The sequence below is a fragment of the Aulonocara stuartgranti genome (assembly GCF_965226115.1).
Source record: "Aulonocara stuartgranti genome assembly, chromosome: 12".
NCBI classification, from domain to species: Eukaryota; Metazoa; Chordata; class Actinopteri; order Cichliformes; family Cichlidae; genus Aulonocara; species Aulonocara stuartgranti.
The window spans coordinates 13,605,174-13,626,216 of NC_138948.1; the positions used below are offsets into that span (position 1 = coordinate 13,605,174).

Sequence of the window (21,043 nt, forward strand, 5' to 3'; positions counted from 1 at the left end):
TCACGAAAAAGTGATGGACTCAACGTGATCAACATGCTTTTTCAGAGGAGATTAGATAAAGAGGAGCTAACTGTGAACAGGAGATGGTGATACGGCCGACTCTCTGTGGTTTCTCTTCAGGCAAGTGGCTGGGACTGAAACATGTAGGTGAGGAAAGGAAAGAAGAGGAGGATGTGAGAACTTCCTCAAACTGTTTGCAGTTTCGCTCTTTTGGACACGGTGGTCGTCGCTGGTCAAAATAGAGAAGCTGCTGTTCTGCATTTCATCTGACAAGAAATGACTGTTTACCTGAACTGGCATGATTATATGAGATGTAGCCCACAGCACATACTGTGGACTGAAGCATAGTAAGTAATGTTTATAGTCACATTTTGCTCATTTCTTTATAATCCAGCAATCTTAAGTGCGAGTTATCCCACACAGCGCATTGTACAACATTTTTTCATGTAGTATTTCTATTTTCAGTGAGACTTCTGCAACGAGGAGAAACAATGCTTTATTCTGAGTCATACAGACATATGAAGCCTTTGTCTGGGACACCCACTGTGTCCGTCACTGCTGTTTGATCACAACCTAAAAGAGAGAAGGGGAGAGGTGTTTTCTCTTCCTCTTCCTCTGCTTTGAAAGAGAAGCAGGAGGATAGAGGCAAGCTTTCTGAAACTCGCAGCAATCATTTCTCGCTCGGTATGTGCGAGACGGAGAGAATCGAAATTTAGCATCTAGGCTCATATGCTGTAAAGACATTTGCAGCGATGTTTATAAGGCATTTAGTGAGAAAAAGCATCAAGTTTGTGTATTCAAGCTTTTATTTCAGTATTTATTCATCAGAATCATATTCAGATCACCAACATTGCAATAAAACACAGAAATATCTCCAAAAAAGAGCATGTGCATAAAAAACAATCGAGACATAGAATGTAAAAAAACAAAATCATTTTAGCTTTTTTTTTTTCAATTGTGTCTGTCAAAAACATTTTTCATCCAGTTTTTTGCTGACTTTTAGAACAATATCACACAAACAAGAGTAGAGCATGTACAATGGTGTGATCAGTAACACTTAAAATTTTAATATCACAGATTAGATTCTGAGTCAAACCAGAGTTACATATTTAAGCAACATTTCAAAATGATTTGTAAAAAACTAAAACATTAAATATCTGTTTGCATTTTATTTACATCGCACGTTTCCAGCCAAAGCTTCTGTCAGTCACTATTAATGATAATTTGATATGTTTTTTACATGCAATATTCTTCACAGCTTGTAGTTATTCTTGATTTTTTTGCTCTGGTAATAAACAACAAGTTCATTCGCTGCTACTCACCACCCTTCCCTAATCAGAGATGTTTGGAAGCATGCATATTGTCGTTGCCCTCCAAAACAACCACTTAGTTTTAAACAAGAAACAATGCTACACATTTAATTATCTTCTGAGTCTTTGACTCACTTTTCTTCATGTTTGTCTTCTTCACCGTTTGACCCGTAAACTCTTTGAGCAATGCGCTCGTATTTGTTTGTCTCTTCCACATCGATGGCCTTGTGAAAGTTATCCAACTTTTCTTTTCTTTGTTTTGGTTCATCTAGCTCTAGCTGATGTGCTTCTTCTTCTTCTGAGTCATATTCATATGACTGTCTACGGACCATTTTTTGGCGGCACACCTGCTCACCTAATTCTGCATCTGATTCATAGGATGTCTCGGACTCCAATAGCTGCACCTTGTTACCTCTGGGAACTTTAGATTGACTTTCTGCTACTGACTCCCTCTCAAACGTCTCATCCTCTAAACTTTCCTGGTACTTCTGCTGTTTCTGTCTCTTGCCTTCCCTCGGTTCACCAGGGGATCCCTGCCTTCTTTCCTCCAGCTCAGGGATGTACTGAGCACCTGCTTCCTCGTGGTGGTCTACTTCAGGGCTGTACTGGCTCCTTCTGTACAAACTCTCCTCATCCTCCTCCTCCTGACAGGAGCTTCCCGGGACGCTCTCACCATCAGACTGGGAGAGACGGAGGCTGGGCAGACCCGGGGGTTTCTGGGAGAGGTCAAACGGTTCCTCTTGGCTGAAGTGGGTGAGGAGGTCCATCGGGGTGGTCAGACAGAAACGCCCTCTTTGCCTAAATACTGAAATCACAGGGAGAAAAAAAAGTTACATTTCACAACAAATTTTACTAAAATACATAAACAATATACATCATCAGCAGTGTGTGCACACTTACGTCTCTCATCCAGGCCTCTGTCCATGACACCATGTTTAACCTTCATATGTCTGGTGAGGTTCCCCTTCAGTGTGAACTTGCTCTGGCAGTATAGGCATTTGAAGGGTTTGCTGTCTGAGTGGAGATGCATGTGGCCCATTAGGTTGTGCATCCTGTTGAATTCTTTCCCACAAAGCTGAAAGAGAAGAGAGAGAATACATGTCCAGATATTAGGAACTCATTAAGACCTCGGGTTTAATTTGACACATTATTAACAGTGATGCATAGGCTATGCATCCTGAATCATTCGCAAGGTTTCTCAGGTAAGTACATTTTAATCTCTTGCTTTTATTTCAAGTCATTAAAAAAAATAAGTGAATATTATGTTAACAACCCATCCAGTTGCCAATTTTCTGGCTTGAAAAGTGAAAAGGCCAAGATATTTTTGTATTAAAATTTACATGTTATCAATACAATGTAAAATTCTGAATTCGAATTTTTGCTACAATTTGAATAATATAAACACGCACAAGCATTAATACCTTACAAACCTTATAAACTATCTGCAATAAAAATAATATTTTAAGCTCATTTGTAACAGCTGCAGTGGTCAGATGAATGGAGTGATTAAAAACAAAGCATATTTCTCAGATTCAAATTCAAAGTGTAAGAATCGAGTATTAAAGGTGATACTCTAGCTTTTCATCAGTGAGTAAACACTGTGTCCACATCCAACAATAACAGGCAAGCCCTAATTACCTGTTATTTTTCTCTCTACCAGATCTCCTTTGTTAGATGACTAATTTTCTCAGATGCTGAGTTGCAGAGTTTACACGTAATCATGAATGAATGCGAAGTCTTTCAGACATGCATACATACACACATTCTTTCTCCCTCCTTCTATAGTTATTTTCCTCATTTCCTCTCTGTCTTCCCCCCTCACACACAAGCAAGGACACACACACACAAGAAAAACAGAAAGAAAAAGACAGAGAGAGAGAGAGAGAGGAAGCAACACTGAGACAGGGCCAGGAGGAGAACAGGGAAGGGCAACTCCTGTGCTGTCCTTCCTCTGCATTCTTTTTTATAAGGGTGGTCCTTTCCTTCAGGAGGAGAGAGGGACTGTAAACTGTCCAAGAGGACCGTGAGAAAACAGGAAGCTGCCTCCAGCAGCAGAGAAAGCGAGATGAAATCTATTTGCGGGGCTTGTTCTCCGGGGAGGCCAACGGGCCATTGTTAGAGAGGCAGTTTGTGCGGCGATATCCTTCCTATGGACAAGGAGGCTCCCACTCCCATAAGCCTCTCTGCTATCTGGTCATCGTCTCAGTCCTCAAGTTGTACCAAAAACCAAGGTCAAAACAGACAAATTCTTTAACAGCAGCTGCCACTACAAATTACAAGCCTAGTTCCTGGCTGTGATTATCAAGACTTGGTTTGTGTAGCTTGCAAAAAGGGAGACACTTGCATTTTAGATGCCTTTATTTACTCCTTATAGTAAAATAACTGAGTATTAAAGGCATAAAATGAAACTGAAATAGCAACCAGACCTGTAGCTAACAATGACCTGCTGCTTCTCATCTTACTACAGTTCGTGCCTTCTACTGATTACCAGTGAAAGTATGTATTTGCTTCATATGTAAATAAATATATATGTTTTACAGCTTGCATTTTTCTAACAGCTGTTTTATGTTTTTAAGGCCCATTTATGATGTCATGATTTGTGTATTGCTGTAAATGTAATAATAAAATAACATTTTGTCCATTACACACGTGTCTAGCTCATTAACTTAGCTTAGCAAGAAGAGTGGAAATAGCTATCCTCACTCTACCCCCCAAAAATGTTCCACATCAAGCCCTTTGCTACATGGGATTACATTTCAGTGTGATAAGATAAATATTAAACTTTATAAGTCACAGTAGATGGATTTTACTGCTTTCAGACATACCTGGCAAACTGTTTTGCTTCATTTTCTCTTTTTGTTGGAGGCTTAAACTGTGGTTTAGTGGTTGCTAACAGCAATTTCATAATGATATCCTACAAATGTGATGTTACACTTTTACCAGTTTGCCCTTTAGAGGAACACTGCTGGAAACTAGCTCAGTCATATGGTGTAGAAACACTGTGGCTCGATTTTGTTGTGATAGGGCAGGAAAGGGCTAGTTTTTTGTCATACTGATAATCCTGTCTTCACTTGGGTTGCCAGTTCTGTGGTTTTCCTGCTGAGGGGAGTGACTTTTTTCTGTGGGTAATTTTTCTATACTTCAGGAAAAAATAAGAGTATCTCTATAATTAAAAAATCTCATTTAAATGAAATAATTGATTCCGACTTCATGGACGCACATATGGACACAAAATGTGCCATACTGACCTCCAACACCTCCAGTTACTAACTGAATACAGAGCAGGTTTTGACAGGCCAGGGAGATGTCATGTCATGTAAGTTAAATTACAAATTTATATTCTTCTTCTCCTATGGACTTTGTCACTCCATAATGAGATCACCTGACAGCGCAGACATGAGTCATACTTACTGAGGCCACTAACGTGCTTTGTCATTCGAACACGTGAACCTTTGGGAAATTTGCTGTACAGAAGGCCAAAAGAAAGAGCCACATCTCACATGCCAAACTCGACCAACCTTGCATTTATAGGGCTTGATGTCCGAGTGGACGATCATGTGAGCCTTTAGAGTCTGTTTCTGGACGAAACTCTTAAAGCACATGTGGCACTGGTAGGCCCGAATGTTGGTGTGGATGAGGACGTGACGCTTCATGTTGGCCAACAGGGTGAATTCACGACCACAGATGCGACACTTGTGCTCCTTCACCCCCTGAAGAACAAGATAACGTGGAAGTAGTGGTGTGAGAAAGACGAGTCATTCTTCTGGTTTGCTTTAGAGAGGCCAGATCGTCCCCTGATAACAAATATGCCAGGCAGTGCCAGTGGAAATGCATTTACATTTATTTACGAAATATAAAATATCTATTTGATGAAACTATCGCTGCTACAGTTGTAAATATAATGGTATAAACAATAAGTTGTGCATTTTAGAGCTTGGGCATGCTAATACAGGACGTGTATAAAGGTGGTTTGTCTAAACTCTAATGCTACTAAAGAATAAAAACTGGATGTTAAGCAGTTAAAAGTAGCTTCAGTCAAAATTCAAGAGGAAACTGCTTCATGGCTGACATTTTTACTATCCAAAATGTAAACTGGGCAAGCTGATAATTCTTGGATGCCATTAAAAAACAAGAGAGAAAAAAAACTTTCAAATTTCATTTTTTAATCCTCATAAACCACCTACTTTATGAGTGAGCGTGTGCTGTTTCAGGTGGTGCGACTGGATGAACTCCATCCCACACTCACTGCAGATATACGGTCTGATGTCTTTGTGTTTCATCATGTGGTTCTGAAGCTGACTGGGATACTGGAAAGTCTTCTGGCACTCTGTACACCTGCACACACAGCAACCAACATTTGCAGTTAGCCTGCTGGAATGTCTCAACAATGTGGGAAATGCATATATAAAAATACACTTTTGTGCCAGGAGTTCCACGAATAATTAATATTGCGCAGAAAATCTGAGGCCATAGCCAGCAAGAGGTTAGCCTCATTTAAAATTAAAAAAAAAAAAATCTATTTCTTGGAAAGAATTAGTGGATGTCCCCAATGGGTGGAGCTTGAGCTGCTGTGCTAAGCCAACTAACTGCTTACTTTAAACAATAACAAGAATATGAACATAAGAATATGAAAGGAAGGAAATGAGCTCACCTGTACAATGTGGGACCTCGGTGGACGGTCAGGTGCCTCTTTAGCTGTGCCAGTGTGGGGAAGTCTAGACCACACTCCACACATACATTCTCTTGACCTTTTTCATGCTTCAGCTCGTGGGCTCGAAGCTCGCTGGGATAAGCGAAACCTCGACCACACACACTGCAGCTGGAGGTGCAGAAAAAGTGTGAATGAGCAGGAAATCTAGGCATTAAACAGCAGAAACTCTATGCAATATATTGGAATGAGTGGAAATGAAAGTAAAACTGGTGTAAAGCTGGTAAAAAGTAGATTATAAGCCTAATTCTACACAGGAGGCCACTCCACAGGCTGACAAATAGTCCAACTGTATGGAAGTCTAAGGGGAAGGGAACTCAACTGCTAAGGTGATTTGGGTTAGCTTGCGATCGACATCTGTTTGGTTTCACCCCTTATTCATTACCTCCAGCTTCAGAACACCAAGATGGTGACTGCCAAGATACTCAACATCACGATGGCTACCTCTTTGACATATTGTATGTAAAAATAATTTACCTGTATGGCTTCACGTCACTGTGCTGCATCATGTGTCTCTTCAGGTGGCTGGTCTGGGTGAAGGCCTTGTGGCACACCTGGCACTTGTGGGGCCTCATTCCCTGGTGTGTGAGTAGGTGTGTATGCAGGTGGCTCAGCTGCTTAAATAGCTTCCCACACAGGTGACATCCATGTGGTTTGATGCCGTTGTGACCCAGGATGTGTGTGACCAGGTTATACTTGGATGTGTAGGACTTCTCACACATTCGACACTTCCATCTCTTCTGGTCTCCGCCAACGTCCACATAGTAGCTGTCATCTACGTGAACATTGAGACCGAGCTTCTCAGCGCTGCTCGTACCACTTCGAGGAGCTCCTTCACGGGCGCTATGACTGGGGCGGAGGTCCTCTCTGGGGTAGAAACCACCAGGGGGGTGGTGCATGATAGGGCCAGGCATAAAGAAGGGGTAAGGGAGAAGGCTGTGGTGGAGAGGTGGGAAGTAGGGCGGGTGAAGAAGCAGAGGAGAGGGTGGCCAGATGGGGGAAGGACTGAGTGGCTCCTGTTTTACCTGCACAGGAAAATTCACATCTGGAGGTCTGTGTTGAAGCTGCAGGCTGTTGAGCTCGATCATGCCAGGGATGGGTTTTGGAGATGGAGACGGAAACGGACGAGGTGGGAGGGAAAAGGGAATGTGTGGCAGGTCCACTGTCTTCTTACTGCGGCTTTCTTCTGCCTCTTCTGCCTCCTTCTCAGGAGATTCACCTCCCTCATGGCCATCTACTTTTAAGGGAGTCCTTTTGCGTTTTTGGGATCCTTCTTTGAGGGTGTAACTGGGGCCAAGCATGGGAAAGAAAAGAGGTGGACTAAAAGCACTGTAGGCATCTCTGGTGGGTGATATGCTGGGATATCTAGCTGGAGAAAATTTGGGGGGCTGAATAAAGAGCGGAGCTGGGCTTAGGTAGAAACTGCGCTGAGATGTTTGTCTTAGCTCTTCTCGGAGGGGAGGACTTCTTCGCGGTGAGATGCTTACTCTATCTTTTTCCATCTTCTTTCTGCATGAAAAAGGAAAAGAAGTTGTTAAATATCTCCAGTAACAACAGGGAAGAAAGTATTTAATCAAATCTTTTACTAGAGGGAGTCTGTTAAAACTACTTGTGAGCTTACAAAGCTCACTTGATGATGCAGAAGGCAAGCAAGACATGACATAAAAATAAAGGGCTTTTTAGTTCTTCATATAAAATGTGGATCTTTGAAGTTTTCCTTTTAACTTTTGAGTGAGCCTGACAGTTTCATCATAATCACACAGAAAAACTGAAGCATCAAAAACTATCCCAATACTTTATCCAGTATAAAATGAATTTTCTTTCAGGAATTTACAAGAGTAAAAGTCAGGAATTGACTGGTTTAAAGAAGAGTAACAGTAACACGAAGCAAGTCCTGAAACCAGAACCATCTTCGAGTGATTACATGTATTTTCTTCTGCTGCCTTCAAATAATGTGCATTTAGACTTGCATCTGTTCTGTCCTCGCTATATCTTAGAAACTAACACGAACAACCAGTACTAATATCAATGTCGCCAACCACAGTAGAATGCAAGTCAGCAACATTGGTGTGACATCAGTGATACTTGTAACATTTACAATTGCAGGCACTATGTCTGTCTGTGGTGATGACAAGGGTGATGAGAAAATAGAAATATTTGACTAAACTACATTTAAAATGACAATATTAGTCGAACTACTGACAGAAAGAAAGTGTCAGTTTGTTTGTGCAATACATGTGTCATGCATTATATCATACACATACATTTTTTATATATTTCACTTCTGGTCCTTTTAAATAAATATATTAATATGTTCTTCACATGATCCTTTTGTGTTATTATTGGTAGGATCTATTAATATCTATGATGTCTATTAATGTATGTCAGGTTAGAAATTGTTCTGTCATCGTATCGTCTGTGCATTTGAGTTAAATGTACTTTTAACTCAGTTCACAGAATCAAAATCTAGTTGGTTCTGGAATAGTCGCCAATGTTGCTGGGAAAATCAAAAGAGATGTTTGCCTTGAATGCACAGATTGCCTGATATCAAAATAAATTTGAAAGTACAAAGGCTGAACATTTTTAGTTAGTAAGGTGATTACTTTGAAGATTGCTTCTGTTTGAGATTTACCCAGTTAGTATGATGTATTTTTTCAGTGTTACATTTTCCACCCTCTTCTGTTACTATTTCCCCCATCAAGGGCTCAGTTGTAAAACTCTGGTTTCTTGCATTAAAATAGGTATTTTAGCCCTGTTCCCATTATTGACAAGATATCAGTTGTACTATTAGTTGGTGCACATTCGTGTTTTGTTTATCAGGAGATGACAAGTGTATTTCAATTAGCCTGTGAGGAAAATGTTTTTAAAAAATATATATTACATTTGTCCCCAGTATCCACTAGTTTTAAATGTTTCACACATTAACACGTATTTAATGGGACTCTTTATACACTCTTTATAAGAATGACACAATCAGAAATAACTGCTACTGACTACACAAAAAATGCATCCATCTTATCATGCTTTCTTGACATTGATGGGGGAAAACATCATAAAGGTGAACAAAGGATTTAGCAAAAAACAACGTGGTGCAAAAACAAGCTGGTTAAACCTCAGAAATCTTAAGCAGGAACTCATATCTATGAGGGGCATTGCCATTTTGCAAAATAATACACTGTGAATGACTGGTTTGAAAATCAGTAATATACTTTCCATCATATGCATTTATTTTAATTCTTAATTTGAAAAATAGCAAGTAGCTGTCAAATAAAATCTATACAAATAAGGAAGTAAATAAACTATAAATACCTTACATTTGCTTTCAAGTTCAGTTCTTGCATGTGTTTACTTTCCACCACTGCTTACATATATTTCCAGTTGTAACATTTGGAGAAAGACTTGACAAAAGTGCATCAAATGAAACTGTGTCCTGTTTCTATTTATGACATGAAACCACTTCTCTGAAGATTCCTGTGGAAGGAATGCAAGCGGACACACACACGCATGCACGGTGTGGCGTTGACACCCACACCTTTCAGGTTTCAACCTGAAACCTTTCACTTCTTCGTTTCTCACAGATCTTCTCCTTGTCTGAAATTAGGAAGTTATCTGTGAGAAGTTCGCCTCTACCTCCTGGCCCCTTTTCGCTTCTCCATCTCTTTTTCTCTGTGCTCTTCATCCTTCTTTTTTTTCTTTTTCTTTTTTGGACTGATAGCCAAAACTTTACTGGAGTTCACTTAAGCAAAATCACAAAACTGCAGTTTGCATCTGTATGATATAGAAATATAGAATAGATGATTGTAATGGATGTAAAGATGAAGATAGTCAGAGGGGAACTATCTTACTTCTGCATGACATTTAAAATAGTGGTGCAGATTAATTCTATTCCTGTTAACACTGTAGTGCTTATCAGTGAGAAACTGCTGAGACCTGTACCAGTCCACTGCTTGCATGACTACAGTTTCCACTTCATGTCTGTCACAGGTTACATACCTGTTGGCTTTTAAAATGTAAACATTTTAAAAATACCCAAGGCTTCAATTTATGAGTATCAAATTTTAAGAAAACACCTGCTACAGTTTCCAGAAATTTAAGGAGACGTCTTACATTTTCTCATTTTTTCTGGCAAAAACTAAAAAAATTGTAGTAACGCAAGTCAAAGAAAAAAATAGCAGAAGCTCGTAATGTGGAGGTTGTAATTCCATCACATTTTGGCATTTTTGCTTGACAAACATTTTAACTGATGAATTGAAAGCAAATGTTGATCTCAAATCAAGGATCAGCTTTCTAAGTATTTCAGCTCAACATCTGCATCCAGCTTTGCATGCATTCTTACAACACAAACGTCATAAAAGCTAATGTGACGATGAAATGAAAACCAGTGAAACTTTGACATTTAAATCCACCTCAACAAATAATTAGCATTTTACTTCTGGAAAAACATTAAAATGACACATTTCTACCAGTAAATTTCCCTTTCTCAGATACATGGATGGAAATTCATAAAAATCAATCTACAGGAATAAAAAAAACAACAACAACAAGATGCCAAATGCAAAAACTGGATTTTTCTGCCTCTTTCCAGGATTTTCAAAGAGCCCTAGACGCCTGCTGAAGTTTTGGGTCTCTCCTGGACATTGTCCTGCTCTTTTATCCTCTTCACTACTCTTAGTTAAGTTGCTCTGTGCAGAGACCCCAGCCTGTCCTCGCCACACCACGCATTCCAAACAATCCATTAGACCCGAAGCCCCTCCTCATGTGCCAGTCAGTGCCATGTAAGTGTGTGCTGTGTGCGGTTGCAGCATATGTCTGCGTGTGTAACTTACCAGTTGAGTGTAGCAGAGTGTGTGTGTGTGTGTGTGTATTTTCTCTGTGATGCTGGGGCTGAAGTGCTGCTGCAGTAGCTGCTGCTGTACCTGTGCCTCTCTTCTCTCCCTCCTGCTCGCACTGCAACTCTCCTGACAATGAGCCGCCTGTCCACGGATAGCATTTGAACTGACTTAAGAAAGAGAACAGGAACAATCACTTTGTTCTCATTTTTCAGATGAGTACCTTCGGAGAGAAGGAAGGAAGGGAGGGGAGAGGAAGTCAACAAGCCTAGTGCCTTCCTGCAGAAAAATAAGGAAACACTAGATAGACATCTCTATTTCTCTATGAAATAGGGATTTGCATAGCCTTTGGAGGAATGTGGGGAGGAGGGTGCTGATGTTTCACTTGAAAACAGCACAATTTTCTAGGTTTAATAGCTGCAAAGTGACATATCATGATGGAAGATAGCAATGCTTTCCATTAATCCAGCTCAATGAGATGTATCTTAAAACTGGCTGTTTTCATATTTATAAGCAAATAAGTATCTTTTTTTAAATAGATAAAATAGAACATTTCTTGAGCTTATGAAATAAATATTGTCAAAGGTTCTTGATTGTTATGTACATGTTCATCACAGATTGCCAGGGAGACACTGCAATGTGTAATATATCACATTACAGGAGAAAAAACATGTGAGACATGATGTGTTTTATTTTCTTTTTTCTTTTTTCTTTTGAAATTGTATTTTTTCATGCATTGTGTGTGTTGCTCTGGTAATCAATTGCAGGATCACCTTAATCAGTTTTCCCATTATTTTCTCCACTTCCCACAAAACACGTGGCAGATGGAAACAGGAGCAATGAAAAATGTACAAATAGATGACATGCGTCAGCACAGCCACTAGGAGGCAGGAGTGGCCTATCTGTCTACAGTGCCACTTTATTGTCCTGTTTGTCATCATATAGCGTTTGTAGCTACCTGTCTCTGGTTGTGAAATCTGAGTAAATTAACATCCCACGCGTCTCTGTTGGCACAGAAGTTTTTGAACAATGACGATGTTAGCCGCTTTTTAATTGAGATGAGGTGGCAGTTAGTAAATCAGGAGGGAGCTGCAGTAATTGAGCTCATATAATTGAAACGGTGAAACTGTCTTTTATGAGATGTGGCCAATCATTAGCTGTGTTAATTAGCTCATGAGACCAATTAACCTCGGCCCTGGACAATGTGTGCATCAATTCCTCTGAGGAATTAAGGACTTTATTAATAGAAAGGGAAATTTTCAGGTGTGCATATGTGTGTATATACGTTTGTGGGTATGTGTGTTTCTTGCTTTGTTGTCGAGTTTGTTTACAAGCTCTGCAAGAAGCATTGCTTACCGACATGGTGGCTCAGCAGGCCAGAAATGTTCTGTCAACCTTTAAAACCAGCTTTTTGACTCTCTCCTGACCTCCCAGGGGTAGTAATAAAAAGTTGAATCCTTAAAATTAACTTTTTTTTGTTCTTTAAAAAAAAAATTAAACTGGTGCTACCCTCTTGTCCCGTCCTGCTTTGAATAATTTCATCGCTGCCTGCTCTTCTTGACCTCTCTGACTTTCCTAACATCTCTAACATGCACGGTCACGCAGCAGGAGCCCTTAACTAATGATCTCCAATAGGAAGAAGCAAATCAGGCCACACAATTACCAGGCCCTTTGACCTGGCCCACACAGTGGTCAGCTTCATCTGCTAAGGTGATTAAAAAGGCCTCATTAAGGATTTCTAAGTGGCTTTTAAGTTTCTGTGTCACTCTCAAAAGGTGCTTTGGAAGTATATAAGACACACCAGCAACACCGTATGAGACAGAGAAGTCAGCAGTCATCCAAGAGCAACCTAAAGAGGAACTTGAGCTAACAAGTGTGTACATTTGCTCTCCGTGAAGCGTGGATTTTGTGGTCAGCCTTACTAAGTGTTTTTTTCTCTGTTTTTCTCTTCCATTCTTAGCAGAAATGACCGGAGCTGCTGTGTCTGTGTGCCTGCTTTTTCTCCTGTCTGTATGTTCAGCGTGTTACATCTCCAACTGCCCTATCGGAGGAAAAAGGTCCATAATGGATGCACCACTGCGCAAGGTAAGCTCAATCAGTCAGTCAATAGGTCTTTAACTTTGCAGCTTTTGAAGCTTCTGACAATATTATTAGCAAACTGGCACATGTTTCTCTTCATTCATTTATTCAGATAATGCAAAGCCTAAAGAGAGATTTAGGTGACATGCATGTGAAAAACTTGGGTCAGGGGCCAAAACCATCAGAAAGAAAATACAAACTGAGAAAGCCTAAAAATGCTTTATAAGGTAGTAAATTATGGTGACGTTCAAAGCAACACCAAAAATAATCATCTGTTTCAACCTCTAGTGCATGTCGTGTGGCCCCGGAGACAGAGGCCGCTGCTTCGGGCCAAGTATCTGCTGCGGGGAAGGTCTTGGTTGCCTGCTCGGCTCCCCGGAAACAGCTCACTGTGTGGAGGAGAACTACCTGCTCACCCCCTGCCAGGCAGGAGGACGACCCTGTGGTTCTGAAGGAGGACGCTGTGCTGCTTCAGGACTCTGCTGTGATGCAGGTCAGAAAATCCTGATGTAAATATAAGCAGTAGTAAAAGGAGTATTTTAGTCCTTTATTGAAGTAATTAATACCACTACTATTTGCAGAATAATCCTGCAAACTAAAGCAAATAGCAGAGAAGTACTATATTAGCAATATTTGCTTAAAGTACAAGACAGCAAAGTTTATAGTTTAAGCTGATCAGTCAAGCGGATTGTAATTATTATATTTACAGCTGGGTGGCTTGTTCTGTGTAAGCATACATCCTATTTTATAAGCTAATTACATCTGACTTGATAAAGGCACAGTATCTAGAGTAAACAACATGAAGTAAAAAGTATAAATTTTCCTCTAAAATGTAGTGAAGTACAATTATAAAGTGCTATAACATTGAAAAACTTTAGTGGGGGTTATCAGGTACAAGCACTTGATTGATTCATGAAATTGTGCAGTCTCTATTCCGGTCCAAGGTTCAGCATAGCTAAACCTGCAGAAGTCAAAGATTCTCTAGTGTAAACATGATGACTTTCATCCAAACCTGAAGTTGTAATCGTTGTTGTTTTTTTGTTGTTTTATATAATGTAAGGAATAATGCAAGAATTATAAATCTTATTCCTAATAGAGCTCTGCATGCTTTAGTATACTACTTTGGTCATGATGATTTACCTAATTTACCCTACCCTGCTCTTTAAGGGTCCATGAATACAGGTCACAAAGACTGATAACAACAGATCATAAAGTGTAGACGATGACCATTTTTGGTAATAACTCCTTCTGATTTGTTCTTAACCCTGCCTCAGAGAGCTGCACCACAGATCAATCCTGCCTTATCGAGGAGGAAGGAGATGAACAAACCAGCCAGTTCGATCGCAGCGACCCCGGTGACATCATCCTCAGGCTCCTGCATTTGGCTGGCCACAGTTCTCCTCATCGAGTCCACCAATGAGCTGCTCTTGACGTCAAGGTCTCACTGCAAGCTCTCGAGCTGTAGGGATTAAATGGGACTTGTAGTTCACATAGTTGTGTTTTTATGTTTGTTGTCATGATGCTGGTTTTGCTCTTTTCCCCTGCAGTACTTCTGTAGAGTGCCTTTGTCAATATAGCCTATTTTTATGTATGAAATTAGGGGTGAATACTTGTTGTGGTCATCCTGTTATCTGCATGTTGAAATAAAGTTTGAAGAGAGTATAAAGTGCTGTCGTTTTCCCTGACCTGATTAAGTCTTGTGTGTAAAATTACAGTATTTCAAACCTTCCAAATACTTTTCCTTATAAGACAGCTTGAACCGTATTAGGGCATTGTGTTTGGCAAACAAATATACAAAGCCCACAAGAGTCTTTATCTTTCAGATAATCCTCCAAAGTATCTCTGGCAAATTCAAATGATCCCCACATGATGGTGTGTGTGTGTTTTTGTGGCAACTCTGGTGACACAATATCCCTGTTGCAACAGTTGGGACTATTATCTCATAGGCTGTTCACCTTTGATCCAATTTTGTTTCGGTTAACTTTGCAGTCAGTCCACTTTGGTTCTCTGTGTCCTTCTATGGGCATGCATAGAAGGGCACAGAGCATGCAACAAAACAGTAAACAAATAAACACAGCATGCTGAAGACTTTTGTCTTTTATCTCTCTGCCCGCCCATCTTTTGCGAGCAAGCTGGAAGTAGTGAAGTAGGGACTTTCCTTAATTTCAGGCACCTGAGGTTAAAGATTGATCCGCTGTAGCTTGAGAATATAAAAGAGGCAGATACTCGCCTCTTTCTTTACCTTCACTGCCTGCCAACATGTCTTTCTCTGGAAAATACCAGCTTGAGTCTCGGGAGAACTTCGAGCCTTTCATGAAGGCTGTTGGTAAGAGTTGTGCAAAACTAATAAGCTTCCTGCACTGAATGAACTGAAATAACAATTTATCTGACCAATGCTTTCCAAACTTTTTGCTTTCTGCCACAGGTTTGTCTGATGAGATCATTCAGAAAATCAAAGATCTTAAGAGCACCTCTGAGATCGAGGAGAATGGTGACACCTTCAAAATGACATTCACAACTGGCGCAAATGCCATCGTCAGCAATTTCACTATCGGACAGGAGGCTGAACTACTGTCACCCACTGGAGAGAAAGTCAAGGTAAGCCAAGATACTTAACTTAATTCTACAGGAAACACAATTATGACAACTAAAACACTTATAACGCATTTGGTCTGCATTAAATGTTATAGTTGATCACTGAGCCTAATCTTCATTTATCATGCTTGTTGAAGGGGGTGGTTCAGCGTGAAGGCAATAAGCTGAAGACCACCCTGAAGAACATTCTGTCTGTCACGGAACTGGTGGATGCAAACACACTCGTTTCAGTAAGTAGTTTTTCTGACTTTCTTTTCTTTAAAGTCTTCCTTGTTGATTAACTAGCTGGTATTTAATGCATTTTGTTCTTCTCCTTGTAGACACTGACTCTTGGAAACATTGTACACAAGACGACAAGCAAACGCATGTAACTTTCTATACATGATAATAAAAGGAGGGTGAAAAAAAGCAACTGTGTCATGGTTTGACTTGTATGTGTTCAGCAGGCTGTTGTTAAATGCTTCATTTGGGTTTACACTGAACAAGCTCCAGTTCCTCAGCTGGTTTAAAAAATACTCCCAACTAGTTAATTTGGGGGCTTTTGGTTTCAGAAATTTCGCTTGCTTGTGGGTTTTAATAAAAAAAAAAATTTAAAAAAACTTTATTTAAACAAATATAAGCAGTAACATGGTAACGGTAATAGGTTCCCAGTTGAAAAAGGTAAACAAAGTGTGGGGAATACATAATACCAAGAGGTGAAGTGGAAAAATCAAAGGAAAAAAAATAACATAATAACCTGAAATTGACAAGAACAGTCAAAAATTAGTTTAAACCTTTACAAAAAATCCTGTGCAGAAAACGTATTTCGTTTAATTGATAATGCAGTATTTGTCTAATAATTTCCACGCCTTATGTAATATATGAGGCTTACAGTACATGGACTTGAAGTGTATTTCTAATTTGTTGGGGCAAAGGTGAAAGTTGATGCGATTGTGACATTTTTGCAACTTTGTCAGACTTTCCTGCAAAATGTGGAGGCTGTGAAGAGTTAAGTATAAAAGATGCTTTCATTGACGATGTCTACTTCCTAGTGAGTGGTAACAAATAACTTGATGAATGTAACCCGGGATACTCAAAGACCTTGCTTGAATCTAGCTGAATGCTGGCACAACACTAGAATGTCTGGCTTTGTCAAAAATGGAGATTTAGGAGACTTTGAGGCACTTTGAAGCTGCACTGTAAATATTTACAGCTTACAGACAGGAACTTAGTTAAAGCCCTTATACCAAATTTGGCATCCAGCTTACGTTGGTGATTAGCCCAGGATCTGCAAGACAGTTAGATTTTTTTTTAATTTTTATAAAATAAAACTATCAAAACATCAGTGTGCATCTTTATCTGTGCAGTCAAAGATCAGTTAAGCTAGCAACATCTTCTGGTAATGTAAAACTTTACACTGGGTTAAAGTGCGACATACTGTCATTGCATTTCTTGTACTCTATCTTTTGACCTTATGTAGTGTCACAGCAAACACCAAAGGATGTGGGTCTATTTGATGTACAGGTGCACTAACTTAAGCCTGTTTTGTTTTTGTTTTTTTAAGTTTTATGAGGGCAGAGATAGTAGTGCTTTTTACTTTATAATTCACTCCTGTGGTTGGATTTTGCATCTTCAAAGCAAACTCACAAGGTCAAGACATCTTTTTTAATGAAAAGACATATTTCCCTGAAAAACTAAGTGATGCAGAAAATGGTCATGTGACTAAATGGCTAGGCTAACATCAACACTCTGAAAGCTGTTAACAGTAAACAACAGGGTGGGGCTCTCCTGATTGCTGTCATGTGATCACTTCCTCCGGTGGAAGAGATTTTTGATTCCCTCCTCCACAGACTTGGGCTCGTGCATCATGGTCATGGGTTTGTTCTTCAGAGCTGCCTCTCTCATACTGTGATAAACATACTCATTCTGTTTGAACATCCTCAGCTCCATCTCTGTCTGAATGCGCATCGCCTGTGAAGAAATCAGAACAGAAACATCAGCACTCAGTGGGCCAGGAAAATTTTTATTTCTATTAAAAAGTTTAAGGAGACCTAATTTGAATAATTTTAAGGTGACGCTTACATCAAGGTCCTTAGTGATGGGATGTGTTGGACCATGGGTAACCATGAGAATGGCGTAGGCCTTGCAGATCATCCCATGTGCAACCTCAATCTGCCCAGCCTGCCAGTGGGTCACTCCTGCTCTCATGGCAGCCATACCAAGAGCAGCATTGTTCGGGTGGTACAGCTTCCTGTTAGAGGGATGAGACTCGATTTGTGTTGTGTTTTTAACCTTTTCAAGCTGACAACCTGTTCTTTCTATCAACATTAGATAAATTATGCTCATGGGTATAACAGGAAAATCCTCTGTATTTTCACACTTACATGTATCCCTCCACCATCTTCCGGGCGTAATCTGCAGCATCATCAAAGTACTGCAGGTAAGCTTGAACCTCGCTCATTGTGCTCCACATCCTCAACAGGTAGATGTGAGTGTCTGCCAGAACCGGCTCTGTCTTCTCAATGCACTCCCTGCAGATTTTCACAACCTGAAGAGACGAACCGCAATAAGAAAGATTACACAGTATCAAAAAAAAACATTTTTTTTTTCATTTAAGTGATTTGATACAATACCTCATGGTAGTCACCATTTAATCGAGCCTTTTCCATCTTCTCTAGCATCTGAAAGCAATAATCTGTTGCCTCTTTCACTTGTTCCTCTGAAGGCTAAAACATTGGACAGATTTTGGGTCAAGTATTAAAAAGTGACAAAGAAATGTGCGGAAAAAAAATGTTTCAGAGTTATTTAGGTAAGACTGCAGGTAAGACTTTCTAGAATTATAAAACAGAAAGTCTGGTTATTTTTATCCCTAAAAGGACCTTTGACCTGCTGGTGACACACACAGGATGTTTGATTACAACAAACAAGATTTACTTTGTTAGAATTTTAATTACGTTTCCACATTATTATTATTAGGTAGCCAATCTGGCGCTTCAAAATAGATGTGGCCAGTTTTTCAGACTTATCCTGTTAAACACAGAAACTCCTTAAACATTTTTTTGTGCTAATAGCTACTGGCAAGTTATTTATAACTTGTGACACACCCGTGTATAGTCTATAAAAGCACACAGAGCACATTAGTGTTACAACAGCAGTACATAGATTCAGATTACATCTAGCAGTGTCTCTCACTTCTGAGACTTTCAGTGATGTGACAAACATTTATGTGTATTTGGCACTGAAAGCTGGATATAAACTTTATTAAAAAATAAAACAGAAAAGAAAGTAAGTAATTAAAATTAATCAGCAAATCAAGTTGAAATTGGTTATTTCTTCTAATAGCTGTTTCTCAAAAGCAGGTTTGAATGCACAGAAGACTGAATCCACTTGAGACTTATCTTTGCTTAAAATAGTCTCTGTGTGACTGCTTCTCATGTTTCTCGCCTGTTCTTATCAGTTCTAAACGCAGTGGGGGGTGTTTGGTTAAACTGGAGACAAGCGAACACTAACCTTGACTCCGTCCTCTTCCCTTCCCCCAATCTTCATGTCATCTTTAATTCGGTTCTTGCAGTCCTCACACGTGCAGTCAAAGAAATATTGTGTTTTCAGCAGCCTCTGTCGCTCCTCTGACAGATTCAAGAAGTCCACATAGGCGACTGTCAGCTCCTCGCCTTCTGCAATCTTACCCAAAGCACGCAGCTCGATCCTGGGGATGAGAATCACAGTCAAACACGAGCAGAGATGTGGAAACACATGCTTTGTGATTGAGTTTGCGATGGTGAAATCCTGTTCCACAGCGTGGCTTTCAGTCCAGTTGAAGGACTGATCCTTCAACTGAGTGAGATATTAGTGAGTGTCGGTTTATTTCTGGGTGGCTGTAGCTCAGGTGGCAGAGCAGGTCAGCCCCTAATCAGAAGGTCGGTGGTTCGATCCCAGGCTGCATCCTGGCTGCATGCCAAATATCCCAGGGCAGCTGTGGCTACAATGTAGCTTGCTATCACCAGTGTGTGAATGTGTGTGTGAATGACTGAATGTAGTGTAAAGCGCTTTGGGGTCCTATGGACTAGAAAAGCGCTATACAAATGCAGGCCATTTACCATTTCACACAGCACTTAAGTGGCAAAACATTTCACGTATATCTGGTTCATTTTCTTTAATTTGTTGTAAAGTTAGTTTCAATTTCAGTCTCCTTGCATAACATGCAAAACGGTAATAATCGGTTTTATCTAACAAAAAGGTTGTATTTATATGAAAATGCTCTTTTTGTCTTATTTTACTTTGGTGTTATGCTGAGTTAAAGGTGAAACAATAAGGAAAATGTGGTATAAAAGGTAGAAGCTACTACTACACTCACACACGGCAATCTGTGTTGGTGTGACGGACAGACGCACAAAGTGACACACCAGCTGCATTCGAATAAAACTTTGTGTGGACACGACAAAGGTTTTTTCGGGCGAAGAAATATGAGATAAGAAAAAGTTAGCAGCCTTTTGTTACACTAAACAAGCCATTTAAAGGGTTAGAGCATTCAAGTAGCACATGTGAACATGTATTGAGGTGATATTCGAGTCACATCAAACATGCAGTGCTCACCACAGAACACTGCTCGCTGATAAAAAAAATTTTTACAACAGATTGTTAAGTGTAATGATTTGTTTAATGACAGAGTCTAAAGGGTGCTCTAATAATAAACTTCAAAGGCTCAGGATGAGGCAACGCACCTCCGTTGAGAATGAAACATAGTATTCACAGCCGATTGACTGAAAGACAAACAGGAAGCAGTTTTACACCAAGTGACACCCAACACACACACATTCACACGTAACAGCACATAAACGTGCACAGAAGCTCTGAAAACGTTAAGTATTTTTCACTTTTTAATCAATTTTGAGGAATTTGGAGCTGTAGATAACAATGAGTTGTCATGAAGAGTATTTTTTGTTAACTTACTTGCCGTGGTTGAGGATTACGGTGCAGTTGGGCCAGCAGTCATGGTTCACTAGACACAAGTTGGGGAAAAGACCAACTCCTACTGCCTGGAGACCCCTCTGGTCACTCACACTGAAGCCGTTACAGTTGATCTGGAAAAAAAGGCAATCTTTGATGTGAACATGCATACATGTTGTCCATATAAGACTGCTACAGGTAAATAAAACAAATGTAAATATTCAAGGCTGCATGGCAGCTGTGAATCAAGGCATTAAGTGCAGAAACAGTGTTGTCTCAGGTGAACTGTCTTATTTATGAATCAGGTTTTCCTACTAAAGACTTTACTTTAAAAAAAACTAACAAATATATGTTTTAGTCATTTAAACGCACCACTCCAAATATGTGTGAGATATCATCAATTGTGTGCTGTTTGCTGTTATGGGGCCAGTAGTCCAGGAAGTTGTGAATGTCCACTTTCAGCTCCTTCAAGTCGTCCTCTGGCATGTCGGCAATGTGGTCCTCCAGCTCGTCCAGCGTGGTCAGCTGCATGTCAGACACCGTGCTCCCCTCCTTGTCGAGGCGCCACATAATGCGGGCCACCACACTGACCACAC

General features: G+C 40.0%; 4 protein-coding genes across 12 annotated transcripts in view; 2 read left to right on the forward strand and 2 right to left on the reverse strand.

Moving 5' to 3' along the window:
• Window positions 1-804: 804 nt before the first annotated feature.
• On the reverse strand, window positions 805-11,043 carry znf366 (zinc finger protein 366). 4 transcript variants are annotated; one of them, XM_082554133.1, is made up of 7 exons: window positions 10,935-11,043; window positions 6,496-7,527; window positions 5,962-6,129; window positions 5,495-5,645; window positions 4,829-5,020; window positions 2,211-2,385; window positions 805-2,115 (listed from the first exon to the last, which is right to left on the reverse strand). In XM_082554133.1, exons 1-7 carry the CDS (start codon window positions 11,006-11,008, stop codon window positions 1,442-1,444), a joined length of 2,466 nt encoding a protein of 821 aa, XP_082410259.1. In that variant the 5' UTR covers window positions 11,009-11,043; the 3' UTR covers window positions 805-1,441. The 4 variants fall into 4 exon arrangements, with proteins under 4 accessions (XP_082410259.1, XP_082410261.1, XP_082410262.1 ...); XM_082554135.1 differs by having other exon boundaries at window positions 10,845-10,952; XM_082554136.1 differs by lacking the exon at window positions 10,935-11,043 and adding an exon at window positions 9,333-10,834.
• A 704-nt stretch (window positions 11,044-11,747) lies between these two features.
• On the forward strand, window positions 11,748-14,900 carry LOC309719812 (isotocin-neurophysin IT 1-like). Of its 5 annotated transcripts, none has more exons than XM_082556194.1 (5): window positions 11,748-12,110; window positions 12,623-12,720; window positions 12,808-12,932; window positions 13,215-13,419; window positions 14,201-14,900. In XM_082556194.1, exons 3-5 carry the CDS (start codon window positions 12,813-12,815, stop codon window positions 14,344-14,346), a joined length of 471 nt encoding a protein of 156 aa, XP_082412320.1. In that variant the 5' UTR covers window positions 11,748-12,110; window positions 12,623-12,720; window positions 12,808-12,812; the 3' UTR covers window positions 14,347-14,900. The 5 variants fall into 5 exon arrangements, with proteins under 5 accessions (XP_082412320.1, XP_082412322.1, XP_082412323.1 ...); XM_082556196.1 differs by having other exon boundaries at window positions 12,811-12,932; XM_082556197.1 differs by lacking the exon at window positions 12,623-12,720 and having other exon boundaries at window positions 12,811-12,932.
• A 120-nt stretch (window positions 14,901-15,020) lies between these two features.
• On the forward strand, window positions 15,021-17,046 carry LOC309718329 (fatty acid-binding protein, liver-type-like). The gene is made up of 4 exons (XM_082553445.1): window positions 15,021-15,252; window positions 15,352-15,524; window positions 15,659-15,751; window positions 15,842-17,046. Exons 1-4 carry the CDS (start codon window positions 15,186-15,188, stop codon window positions 15,890-15,892), a joined length of 384 nt encoding a protein of 127 aa, XP_082409571.1. The 5' UTR covers window positions 15,021-15,185; the 3' UTR covers window positions 15,893-17,046.
• Window positions 17,047-17,151: 105 nt separating this feature from the next.
• Window positions 17,152-21,043, reverse strand: part of smyd1b (SET and MYND domain containing 1b) — a 432,389-nt gene continuing 428,497 nt past the window's right edge. The window contains exons 4-11 of one of the 2 annotated variants that reach the window (XM_082553441.1): window positions 20,820-21,033; window positions 20,451-20,581; window positions 20,222-20,260; window positions 19,011-19,206; window positions 18,134-18,226; window positions 17,885-18,048; window positions 17,583-17,751; window positions 17,152-17,471 (exon numbers count right to left, since the gene is read on the reverse strand). In XM_082553441.1, the coding sequence (XP_082409567.1) occupies window positions 17,307-17,471; window positions 17,583-17,751; window positions 17,885-18,048; window positions 18,134-18,226; window positions 19,011-19,206; window positions 20,222-20,260; window positions 20,451-20,581; window positions 20,820-21,033 (1,171 nt within the window). In that variant the 3' untranslated portion in view covers window positions 17,152-17,306. The remainder of the gene's footprint in view (window positions 17,472-17,582; window positions 17,752-17,884; window positions 18,049-18,133; window positions 18,227-19,010; window positions 19,207-20,221; window positions 20,261-20,450; window positions 20,582-20,819; window positions 21,034-21,043) is intronic. The other variant, XM_082553442.1, reaches the window with a different exon arrangement.